Source organism: Narcine bancroftii, chromosome 2, assembly GCF_036971445.1.
Source record: "Narcine bancroftii isolate sNarBan1 chromosome 2, sNarBan1.hap1, whole genome shotgun sequence".
NCBI lineage: Eukaryota > Metazoa > Chordata > Chondrichthyes > Torpediniformes > Narcinidae > Narcine > Narcine bancroftii.
Window position 1 is genome coordinate 211,073,161 of NC_091470.1, and position 12,977 is coordinate 211,086,137.

The 12,977-nt window shown below is 42.0% G+C and overlaps 1 protein-coding gene across 3 annotated transcripts in view; it reads left to right on the forward strand.

Annotated features, from left to right (window-relative positions):
- LOC138755055 (frizzled-6-like) overlaps positions 1 to 12,669 on the forward strand; it is a 74,470-nt gene extending 61,801 nt beyond the window's left edge. For all 3 annotated transcript variants that reach the window (XM_069920246.1, XM_069920245.1, XM_069920247.1), the window contains exons 5-7: positions 1,461 to 1,609; positions 2,036 to 2,437; positions 5,643 to 12,669. In XM_069920246.1, coding sequence (XP_069776347.1) covers positions 1,461 to 1,609; positions 2,036 to 2,437; positions 5,643 to 5,808 — 717 coding nt within the window. In that variant the 3' untranslated portion in view covers positions 5,809 to 12,669. The remainder of the gene's footprint in view (positions 1 to 1,460; positions 1,610 to 2,035; positions 2,438 to 5,642) is intronic.
- The last annotated feature ends 308 nt before the right edge of the window (positions 12,670 to 12,977 follow it).

Sequence of the window (12,977 nt, forward strand, 5' to 3'; positions counted from 1 at the left end):
TGGTCCCCATAGCGGTCAGTTTGACAATCACACAACACAATCTCAAGCAACCGGAAAATTCACTAATCCGGCATCAACCAAACCCCAAAGGTACCAGATACCACGGGTTATACGGAAATTAGAATGCATTTAAGTTCGAAGAAATAGTTAAATGTAATAAAATAAGTTTTAAAAAAAACTTTCCTCCCAAATACCCCTGCTGAGAATTGAGTGTGTCTTACACCAGTCTGGCTGTTCGTGCAGGAATGCAGATATGGATCCTGAGAATAATGCTGTGGAATTTCTGGGGGACGGGAATCTACTGTTGAATACTATCTTTGACTGGCTTGAAATCTGTTGTATACAAGTATAATTGTGAAAAGGCCAGTAACTTTTGGACCACAAGGGAAAGGTGTCCATGGCCAAATGATACACACAAGAGGAATACAGTACGCACAAGACACAGTATGTTGTCTCACTCTCGTCACAGCTCTTGACGTGGAGGGTCACTCTCATCACAGCTCTCGATGTGGAGAGTCACTCTCGTCACAGTATTCGATGTGGAGGGTCACTCGTCACAGCACTCAACATGGAGGGTCACTCGTCACAACTCTCAACGTGTTTGTCGCAAATGTTGGAATGTTCCAGAAGATAAATTGTTTATTCATTAACCACATGCCATGGTCAGGCATGACAGCAATTGTAAATTATACAGATTTTTTAGCAAACGATTACCTTAGAGAAAAGGAGTCATCAACTGGTTATGTCATTTCTCTGAGACTTCTGTCAAGTTTAGGCATTGGGTTCATGGAATCATAGAAAATCTGCTCTGGACAAGGCCATTCAGCCCTTTGAAACTATACCACCATTCAATATGATCATAGTTGATCGTGTATCTTCAGCCCCTATTCCTGCTTTCTCTCCATATCCCTTGATCCCTTTACCTGTAAGGGTGACATCCAACACCCTTTGGAATATGTCTAACGACCTGGTCACATTAACTTACTGTGTGGGATGTTGCACAAGTTCACAACTCTCTGAATGAAGTTTCTCCTCCTCTCAGTCTTCAGTGGGCCTCCCCCTCACCCTCCTGAGACTGTGACCCTTTGTTCCGGACTTCCCCAACATCAGGAAGGCTCTTCTTGCATCCACCCTGCCCAGTCCTGTCAGAATGTAATGCTTTGCCATGAGATTCCCCCTCATTCCTCTAAATTTCAATGAGTATAATCCGTGTCTATTCAGTCTTTCTTCGTACCTCAGCCCTGCCCTCAGAAGAACCTTAGCAGGAGTTTTGGTTGTTATCTTCAGATGGTATATGAAGCTTACTTTTGTCTTTATAATATTGATCAATGGGATTCTTCTTACTAATGAATTGTTGTCTTTTGTCCTGGTTAAAGCATTATTGCTGTGTAGTTTTTCATTGAAAGTGATGATGTTCCCTCTTCCTGTGGTTCAGCAATTTTATGTGTGTTTTTATCCAGGTAGAAACTCTGACAAGACCTGACTTGTCTCTTTTTATGATGAAGTACCTGATGAGTGTGATTGTTGGTATACCAGCGGTGTTCTGGGTTGGCAGTCGGAAGACCTGTTCGGAATGGGCCAGTTTCTTTCAGAGCGCTCACAAGCGGGAGTAAGACCATCTTTTAATTTGATGGGGTTTATGAAGTTGGGATGTTTGTTGTGTCTTGGACATCTCGGGTTCCCATTGGACCCTGCAACAGAATAGTTCCACACGTGGAAGGACAGGGGCACTTCCATCCTCAAAACAATTTAAAATAGCCACTGCTTTTTAGAGGCTTTCCAATATTTTGGCTAAAAAACTCAATCTGGCAACATTAAAGAATGAAAGAACATTTCCACATTGTGCATCCTAGTTATTTCCTTTATCAAGTCACCCACAAATTTGCCGAATTCAGTTTCCACAGCATGTGAGGTTTGGATTGTGACTTGGGGAATACATAATCACCCCACTTCCATCAAGTTTAAAAGGATCAACTTTGTTGGAGGAGTGCTCGTTCCACATTTTCTGAATATTCTTATCTTTCTGCTTCTTCAGCCCGATAACAGAAAGCCGCAGGGTGCTGCAGGAGTCCTGTGAATTTTTCCTGAAGCACAATTCCAAAGTACAGCACAAAAAGAAACACAAGTCAAGTTCCCATAAACTCCGGGTCATCTCCAAATCAATGGGGATGTCCACCACAGGTGTGGCAAGTCATGGGGCAGCCTTGCCTGCAGCCAGTCCAGAGACAATTTCAGAAGGCAAACCCTTTCTTGAAATGAATGAGCAGGATGGTTCCCTGCTTGAAATGCCTTCTCCGATGAATGTTTCCACAGGAGAGCAAGCTTCAACCAGTTTATTGGGCCAGGCAATATCCACTGAAGTAAAAAGCAAAGGCGCCGACAGTTCCGGTGGAATAAGCATCCAGTGCGAAGGCTTGCAGAGTGTTTCCGATGGAAGGTGAGGAACAGGCGATTGCTGTATAATTTAAGTAAAGAAATGGAGTGAAGCCACTGTCGATATCGTTGTAAGCAGTTAGGCTTGGGGATCAAACCTCACCTTACATGGGTATGAAATAATTCTGAAATGATTGGTTTTCTGTTTGATGCAGAAATAAATTTCATGGTTTGTGGGCAACAAGGTTAGTGTAGCGATTGGGCACCGGGTTCAAATCCCGTACGTTTTCCCTGTGTCTGCGTGGGTTTTCTCTGTAGGCTCCGGTTTCGTCCCACCAGGCGCGAAGATTAGTAGGATGTAAGTTGGGTGGCAAGGGCTTGTGGGCGGAAATGGCCACATTACAGTTATCAAGCTGTATGTCTAAATTTAAAATTAATAAAAGGATTTCAAACTGGAGAAGTCTCTCAACTGTACTTTCTCTTGGCCACACTGGAGGGACCACTGCAGCAACAAATACCAGACACAGCCAAGAAATAATAATGGGAGACAAGGAGACGGCAGAGGAACTAAATGAGTATTTTGCATCAGCTTTCACTGGAAGACAGCAGAAGTGAACCCAGATGTTGAAGGGTATCAGGGGAGGGAAGTGAGTGAAGTTACTATTTCAAGGGAGAAGGTGCTCAGAAAGTTGAATGGCCTAAGGGTGGATACATCACCTGGTCCAGAGCATAGCACCCTTGGGACCCGAAAGAACCAGCGGTAGACATTGTGGAGGCATTGGTAATGATCTGTCAGGAATCCATAGATTCTGGTATGTTCCAGGAGGATGGGAAAATTGCAAATACCACTCCACTATTCAAGAAGGGATAGAGATATTCTTGATTAGCCTGACGGTTAGCCTGACGACAGTGGTTGGGAAGACGGAGTTAATTGTAAAGGATGAGGTTACGGAATACTTGGAGAGATATGAAAGGTTAAGCCAAAGACAGCATAGTTCTCTAAAGGGAAATATTTGCCTGACAAACCTATTGGAATTCTTTGAAGAAGTGACCAGCAGGCTGGACATGGGAGATGCAGAGGATGTTATGTATTTGTATTTTCAGAAGGTGGGAAGTGATAGCTATGAACTTTGAATCATCTTTGGCCGCAGGTGAGGTGCCGGAGGATTGGAGAATGACAAATGTGGTCTCCTTGTTTAAAAAAGAGAATGAGAATCCCAGGGATTATAGACCAGAAAGTGTGACCAGTGATGTGCAAACTAATGGAGAGGATTCTTAAGGAACACTTTTTTAAAAACTTTCTTTATTCGTTCAAAAAACAAATAACTTAAGGAACACTCTAATCAAGAATAGTCAGCAGGGCTTTGTGAAGGGAAGGTCGTGCCTCACAAGCCTAATTACATTTTTTGAGGAGATCACAAAATAAATTGATGAGGGTCGGGCAGTAGATATGGCCTACATGGATTTTAGCAAGGCATTTGACAAGTTCTCCCACAAGAGACTCCTTCAGAAAGTTATGAGGCATGAGATACATGGAAAAAAAATTGTCCTGTAGGAAGAAAGCAGAGAGTAGTAGTGGAAGGAAAATATTCTGCCTAGAGGTCAGTGACTAGTGGAGTACCACAAGGATCTGTTCTGGGATGCCCTGCTCTTTGAGATTTTTATAAATGACCTGAATGAAGAGGTGGAAGGATAGGTCAGTAAGTTAGTGGATGATATGAAGATTGGAGGAGTTGTGAATGGAGCTGAAGATTGTCGAAGGTTACAGGAGGATATAGACAGGATGCAGAGTTGGGCAGAAAAGTGGCAGTTGGAGTTCAATCTGGATAAGTGTGAGGTGATACATTTTGGAAGGACAAACCAGAAGGCTGAGTGCAGGGTGAATGGTCAGATACTTAGGAGAGTGGATGAACAGAAGGACCTTGGAGTCCAATTCCATACATCCTTCAAGGTCGCTGCACAGGTTGATAGGATAGTTAAGAAGGCCTATGGAATGCTGGGATTAAGTTCAGGAGTAGAGAGATTATGTTGTAAAGTCTACAAATCTTTGGAGAGACCACACTTAGAGGATTGTGTTCAGTTTTGGTCACCCCATATTAGGAAGGATATGGAAGCCATGGAGAGGGTGCAGAGGAGGTTACCAGGAAGTTACCTGGTTTGGAAAATAAGTCTTATGAGGCAAGGTTAGCAGAGCTGGGACTTTTCACTTTGGAGCGTAGAAGGATGAGAGGAGACTTAATAGAGGCATAGATAGGATGGACAGCCAGCACCTGTTTCCCAGGGCAAGATCGCCAACAAGGGGGAACAGATGGGGAACAGTGAGGATCCGTGTGGAACAGGTGGGAAAATGTTCGGTAACAGTTGGGATTGATGGTAAATTTGTGGAAACTGTTGCCACGGGTGATTGTGGAGGGCAAGTCGATGGGTGGATTGAAGACAGAGATTGTAAGGTTCTTGATTAGCCAGGGTATCAAAGATTATGGGGAGAAGGGTGGACAATGGGGCTGAGTGGGAAAATAGATCGGCTCATGATTAAATGGCGGGGCAGACTCGATGGGCTGAATGGCCCATTTCTGCTCCTATGTCTTATGATATTGGGAATGGGGATGGCCTTCATTGATTCCATACAATGCAGTAAATATCTTGTGACTGTCACGTATATTCTGTTTGTAGACATTACTGATGTTAAGTTTTTGTGGCACACTTTTTAAAATTTAGACATGCAGCTCAGTAAAAGTCCATTTTGGTCTATGGGCCTGTGCTGCCCGATTTACACCCCCTGGTTCATTTCGAATGGTGGAGGAAACCGGAGCCCCCGGGGAAATACCACGCACACGCGGGGAGAACATACAAACTCTTTACAAACAGTGCAGGATTCGAACCCCGGTCCCGATCGCAGGCGCTGTAAAGGCATTGCGCCAAGCACTGCACCAACTGTGCCATCCCCACTTTCAACCAGTTTGTTTACATTTATAATGAAGGCCATCATGGTGTCAGTTTACCATCATCCAGTGGCTGAGCTGTAACATCACGGCTTCTCATTTATCCTGTTCTGTGGAGAAACTCCTGCCTTCCAACCAACCCTACTTTTCCACTTCGAAATTGCTATTCTTTATGCTAAATGTAAGATGTTAGAATTTAAAAATAACAACCATCTCCTGTGCTCCACTGGTTGATTCTGCTCTCCCTAAAAACCACCAAATGGCATGCACAAAGCTCTAAGAAAATTGATGGCTTCATTTTCAATGGCTGCTTGTCCTTGTATGCAGATTAACAAGTGGGGCCTGCGCTGAGGAGTCGACGCCACCCAGCAGCTCTGGCGTGGCACCACACTATCCACGTCCCACAAGTAGCACGGGTTGTGTCCCCCTTGTGCATGCATTACCGGGATTCTGCAAAGTGGAAGACCCTGACCTTGATGGCTCCAATGCCTGAGTATGCCTGCTTTGAATTGTTCTGCTGTTTTTAAAAAATCTTTGTAATATCATTTGCCTGGAGCTTATTCTTTGTGGACCTTGTACTCTGCTTTATTTTGTAAGCTATACAGTCTTTTAAGAACCGTCATTTAAGTGCATTACAATAGTTCAAAAACAAATGATTCTAAAGTGGGCAATTCCAAAAGATTTTAAAGCTACTTTCAAATGGTATGAGTTGAGCCATTTTTACATTTCCAAGCCAAGTTTTTTGTAATGTTATGGTGATCTTCACTTTCTGTGTGGAGCTGAGTTTTGTGTTGGGGAAAATGAGTTTGGTGACTATTCGGTTCTCTCTTTGTGCAGTAAACAGTATTTCTCTGCTCAATCAACTGGTCATTCATGTGAAATTCAAATGTGATTTTGTCTTGTGCACTGGTTATTGTGGGAAGAGAGTTTCTGGTATTCCTTGAAATATTAGTAGTGAGGCATTACACACACTGCAGCCACTGCTATTGCAGCCATTACGTAGACTCTGTAAGACTTTAGCAAATATAGTTTCCAATAATTCAGCAGATCGTATTTATTTTGTACGTTGGTACAGGAAGTGCAAATTGAAGACAGGCAATTTTGTTTTAAGGATTCAGGGCAATAAAATGGAGCTTTATATGGTCATATTCACTGGAAAAAGATAACAAACAAACATTGAAAAACAAATCACTATATAGCCACAAAAAAAATTAGCTGGTAATTTGAATTTGTACATTTTCATCGAGACATGCACGCACAAAACCAGACTGATGATGTCCAGAGCATGTTCGGGGGAATTTAAAAACAGGAAGCAGACCTATACTCCAGGAGGGATGTTATGATTGGCGTGGACAGACTAGGTGTAGAAAGGTTGTTTCCCATGGAGGGAGAGTCTAGGACAAGAGGACACAACCAGGATTGAGAGGCATCTGCTCAGAACAGAGATCCGGAGGAATTTCTTCAGCCACAGGGTGGTAAATCTGTGGAATTTGTTGCCACGAGCAGTTGTGGAGGTCAGGTTATTGGGAGTATTTAAGACAGAGATTGAGAGGTTTTTGATTAGTCAGGGCATCAAAGGTTATGGGGAAAAGGTCAGGCAGTGGGACTGAGTGGGAGAATGGATTGGTTCATGAATGGTGGGGCAGACACAATGGGCTGAATGGCCTATTTATGGTCTATCGTAGAATCTGTAGTGATGCAGGCTTTAGCCTGCCTCCGAATTGACTGCTCTATGTTCATTATATTTGAGCTTCCCTGTTGGAACAGTCTGAGATGGTTTGATTAGAACATTAGTGCGTCGGTTATAAAAGTGCCCGGCTGGGCGATTAGTGCAACGCAAATCCTGCGCTGTCTGTAAGGAGTTTGTACGTTCTCCCCGTGTCTGCATAGGTTTTCCCTGGGGGCTCCAGTTTCCTCCCACCGTTCTACTGGGGGTGGAGGTTAATGGGGTGTAAATTGGGCAGCACGGACTTGTGTTCAAAATGGCCTGTTACCATGCTGTTTGTCTAAAGCAAATATAATAATAATTATTAATAATAATAATAATAATAAGGGAACAAGCGAGTCAAGACGTTGACCCACGTTTGCCAGTGGGAGATTTGGTAAGATATGGCATGTGCTAGAATCTCATGGACCTGTTAACAAACACTGTGAGAAGCAAAGAAATAGATGCAAAATCAATCTGGTTTGCAATCAAAGGTGTGTCCTCACTATGCAGTTGATTACATTTTGATCCAGAGTTCAGTCAAAGATTAAGCATGTGACAGGTGGACAGTGAGTTAACAAGCAGCCTGAATGATAGTCTAGTGGAGCATGAAAAAGGTGATAAGGAGAACCTGGTAAAAGTGGGCAAAGGAATGTCAGGGAGAATTTAATTCAGACGAGTGCGAGGAACGGTGAGAGGTATGGACCTGGAGAATGTTATAGAACAGGGAGACTGTTATCTGCATCACCGATGTTCCATCTTTTCCAATCTTTTTTATTAAGTTTAAGCACACAACACAAAAAATTAATATATAGAATGCAAGGCTACGGATTATAAATCAAACGGGTATCCATCATAAACAAACAGTCATTGATTCCCCTCAGCTCTATTGTTCAAGTAATAAAAAACAGTAGAAAAGATCTATATTCTAAACTAACCCTAAACTAAATAAAGTTATCTAACTCCCTAACCAAAGAGTTGATGCCTTAAAACAATAAAATTCAATAATAAACAAGAAAATGTTCCACTACGTAAATTAAAATAGTTGACATGAAAGGAAAAACGATGATAAACTATATCGTATTAAAGCCGATTTTAAAAATCATGAAAAAATTCATTAATGGGTGCCACATTCTATCAAACATAATGTCGGTATCAGTTAGAGCACATCTGATCTTCTCTAAGGTTAAACAAGCTAAAGGTTGACTCATCCACTGGATGTAGGGAGGAGAATCGAATCTTTCCACCTAAACTAAATAAGTGTCACAAATGTGACAACATGGTGATCGGACAGCAACCGGTGTATATCTTCCAGTACCAATCCAAATAATGCCATAATTGGATTCGGCTGTAAGTTAACAGCAAAAACTGTAGATGAAGTGTTGAAAATTTCAACTGTTAGATCTTATATCTGAAGAAAGGCAGTGAAGAAGGTGTTTTACCCAACTGCCTTCTCCAGTCTGGACTGAGTTCAGGAGCTGGAACTGTGCAAGGTGTAGGGAAGGTTGGACTCGAACCATTCGGTTCTGGAATGAAATAATTCAGCTGGGAAAGGAATAACAGACTAGAATCATGAGGAGAGCCTGGATCAGCCAAGACTTGTCTCCCTGGATCATAGGAGGCCTTGTGGAGGTTAAAATCACAAAGGGCATCAATAAAGTAAATGCCATTTCTTTGCCCAAGGTAGCAGAGTGTAAGGGTAGCAAACATAGAGTTATGGTGAGGATGGGGTGGTGGTGGTTGGGGGGAGAGATGGAATGAGCAACTTTTCCACACACAGGGTACTGGGTTTACTGAACAAGCAGTACAGGTGGGTGCAGTTGTAATGTTTAACAGAGATTTTCATATGGATGGATAAGAAAGGTTTAGAGGACCATCCAAATGACCAGAGATTGGACAGACAATTTGCTCAGCATGGACAAGTTGGGCAGAAAGGCCTGTTTCCCTGCTGTACACCTACATCCTTGGAGCATTAGAACCATAAAACGCTACAGCACAGAAAATGGGCCATTCAGCCCTTCTAGTCTGTCCCATCCATTATTTTGCTAGTCCCACTGACCTGTTCCCATTCCATTACCCTCCAGACCTCTCCCATCCATGTATCTATCCAATCTATTCTTAAAACTAAAGATCAAACCTTCATTCGCCACATCAGATGGCAGCTCATTCCACACTCCCACTACTCTGAGTGAAGAACTTTCCCCTAATGTTCCCCCTAAACCTTTCCCTTTTCAGCTCACAACTACGACCTCTTCTATTTATCTCCCCTAATCTAAGCAGAAAAAGCCTATTCACATCCACTCTGTCTAAACCTCCCCTAATTTTGTAAACCTCTATCCAATCTCCCCTCATACTTTTTCACTCCAAGGAATAAAGTCCCAACCTGTTTAACCTTTCCCTGTAACTCAAATCCTGAAGACCCGGCAACATCCTAGTAAATCTTCTCTGCACCCTTTCAATCTTATTGATATCCTTCTTGTAGTTAGGCAACCAGAACTGCACACAATACTTCAAATTTGGCCTCAGCAATGCCTTAAAAAACTACCACAACTTCCCAACTCCTCTACTCAATACTTTAATTTATAAAGGCTAAGACGTTAAAAGCTTTCTTTACAACCCTGCCAATCTGTGATGCCACCTTCAAGGAATAATGTATCTGTATCCCAGATCTCTCTGCTCTTCCACATTCCTCAGTACCCGTCCATTTACTGTGTATCTCCTACCTTGGTTTGCCCTTCCAAAATGCATCACCTCACACCTATCTGCATTAAACTCCATCTGCCATTTTCTGGCCCATTTTCCCATTTGGTCCAGATCCCTCTGCAGGTTTTGAAAATCTTCCTCACTGTCCACTGTGCCTCCTATCTTTGTGTCACCACCAAATTTGCTGATCCAATTTACCATATTATCATCCATATATAGACAACAAACAACAATGGTCCCAACACAGATCCCTGAGGCCCACCACTTGTCACAGGCCTCCATTCAGAGAAGCAACCATCCACTACCACTCTTTTCTGCCACACGGCCAAATACAAATACAGTTTACAAACTCTCCATGGATACCTAGTGTCTTCACCTCCTGAATTAACTTCCCATGTGGATCCTTGTCAAAGGCTTTACATTAAATATCACATATATATATTTGTTGGAGAGTTGTATGCTGTTTGGAACCAAATTGTTGTCAGAATCACAAACAGCAATGAGAAAGTGTATGGGAGGGAGATAGATCAGCTCGTTGAATGGTGTAACGACAGCAACCTTCCACTCAATGTTAGCAAAAACAAGGAGATAATTGTGGACTTCAGGAGGAAGTCAAGGGAACATGACCCATTCCTCATCAAGGCCTCAGTACTGGAGAGGGGCAAAAACTTCAAATTCCTGGGTGTCAACATTTCCGATGATCAATCCTGGAGCCTCCAGCTATAAAAGAAGGCTCGCCAGCAGCTATATTTTGTAAGATTCGGTATGTCACTGAAGGCTCGTAAACTTCTACAGGTGTACCGTGGATAGCATTCGGGCTGGTTGCATCGCTGCATGGTATGGAGGCGCCAACTCTCAGGACAAGAATAAACTCCAGAGGGTTGTTAACTAAGCTTGCAACATCACAGGCACCAGACTTCACTCCATTGATGACATCTACATGAGGCGGTGTATTAAAAAAGCAGCCTCTATCCTCAAAGACCCCACCACCCAGGCCATGCCCTCTTCACTCTGCTACCACTGGGGGAAAGGTACAGGAGCCTAAAGTCGAGCACTTAACGGCACAAGGTCAGCTTCTTCCCCACTGCCATCAGATTCCTGAATAATCAATTAACCAAAGACACTGCCTTACTTTTCGTGCACTATTATTTTAATTTTTTTTTATTAGTAATTGTTGTAAGATGGTTATAATATAAATGTTTGCACTGAGATGCTGCATCAAATTTCATGACTTGTTCATGACAATAAATCCTATTCGAATTAATCATAGTATTTCCTATTAGCTGATGTAGTAAAACTCCTGGTATCTAGAATTCAAGCAACCAGCAAAAAATTTGAGTAAAATTAATAAAAACAATGAAAATAAAAAAGAATAAAATAATAAGTAAAAATATTTACTTTTAAAATTGTAAAAGTAAATGTTCTCTGAAGTAACACATGAAGATACAAGTAAATATCCAGCCAGCAGAGGGCCTTGGTTGGACTTTGCCCATAGCAGCTGGTTGAATAAAGTTGTGTGAAACAATGAAGAGCTGGTTGATGCCGCTCGTTGTTGGGGCGACTCTCTTAAAGTGTATCCTTATCCCTGCTTAGTAAGAGTTGTCCTGGTCAGGGGCTTTATCTGTAAACTTGGGCGGAGGTGGGTTAATTATCTATAATGTTATTGTTTGTCTTTCATGCGGCTCCGTGGAGGGGGAGGAACCAGCAGATGCAGCGACGGTTAAATGTTTTCAAAGAATGTGACTGAAAATAAAGTAAAATGCTTTAAGGTTTATATATTCATGCAGGTGAAGTTTGTTCAGTGTCAGTACAGTGTCGCATTTTTGTCTTTTGTCTTTTAAACAGTTTATTCTTAATGCAGGTGTATTAGTTAGGCATTGGAAGAATGAGTCTCAAGCACCTGGAAAATACACATATCTGGCATCTACTAATCCCCATAGGTTCTGGATTCCGGGATTTTACTTTAAGGTGGAGGTAGATAAATGTTTGAAAGATCCAGGAATTGAGGTTTCTGGGGAATTGGCACAAAAGAGTAGTTGAGGCTGGGGTAGATCATATTGAAGGGTTCAGATGGTCTGCTCCCTCTTGAATTCTTGTGTCAGTGTGCTCCAAGATGGTCGTGTTTAATTTTAATTTTGATGTAGGCAACATGATAACAAGCCATTTCGACTCACAAGTCCGTGCCGCCGAATTTATACCCCCCCCCCCCACCGTACATTTCAAATAGTGGAGGAAACCGCAGCCCCCGGGGGAAACCTCATTCAATGCAGGCTCTCATAAATCGGAGCCCTTTACCTCCTGTGGACACTGCGAGACTGGCTGAGTTCCTCCAGCATTTCTGTGTGTTTTTGCTCACAATTAAGAACTGAGTGGCTCAAAGATATTTTTTCAATCTAATTGATGAGAGAAATGTATGATTATTAGAAATAGTACCTTTCAGTAATTTAATGTCTATTTTCATAGTCTTAGAGATGAGTTTAACTTTGATGTTTAGCAATGTGAGACAATTAAAACCTGTTTGCAACCAGATTTAGCATGACATCATTGCACATTATGTACTCAATTCATGAAAGTTGATGAAAAACGAAAGGATGTGTGATATAGTCTCTGAACTACAAATGGACTGAAGGTCCAAGGTCTTTCCTTTCAAATGAACTCTAGAAGATACAGCTGCACACTAAGTGAGTGGATTGCTTGATTGCTAATTTCTTATGTAGTTTCAGTATCTTGTATTTTGCTGCTATTTTTATATAAGCTATTTGAAATGTTTTCTTAATAGGAGTGGCCTGTGATTCAACTGCTTTTGCACAAATTTTGTACTTCTGTAACCTGATGACTTGTGACATTCCATTTGATTACCATAAGTGCTTAAATGGGTCCTTATTTTGTAAGTTACTGTAAATTCAAAATGCAGGATTTTACATTGAAATAAAAGCAGTAAGTGTGTGCGAGTGGGCTACTGTGTGACACTCTGTTCCTATATTTAATTGTGACATTGGGTTCACGTTGTTCAGCTTGCTCTTGGTGCGGAGATGGGTCAAATGGCAGAACATCAACTGCAATTAGCTAACGCTGAACAGGGGGGTCTCTGCAGTTCCGCAAATATGAGGCAGCATTGTTTTTCCAAAAGAGCTGAAGAAGGCAAAAAATGGTATTGCCTTTACTGTGTTAAATTGGACCTGCGATTGCTTGACAAACACAAATGCACCTGAAAAATGCTTTATTGTTGCTTTGCAAAGCGTGAAAACTCCCTT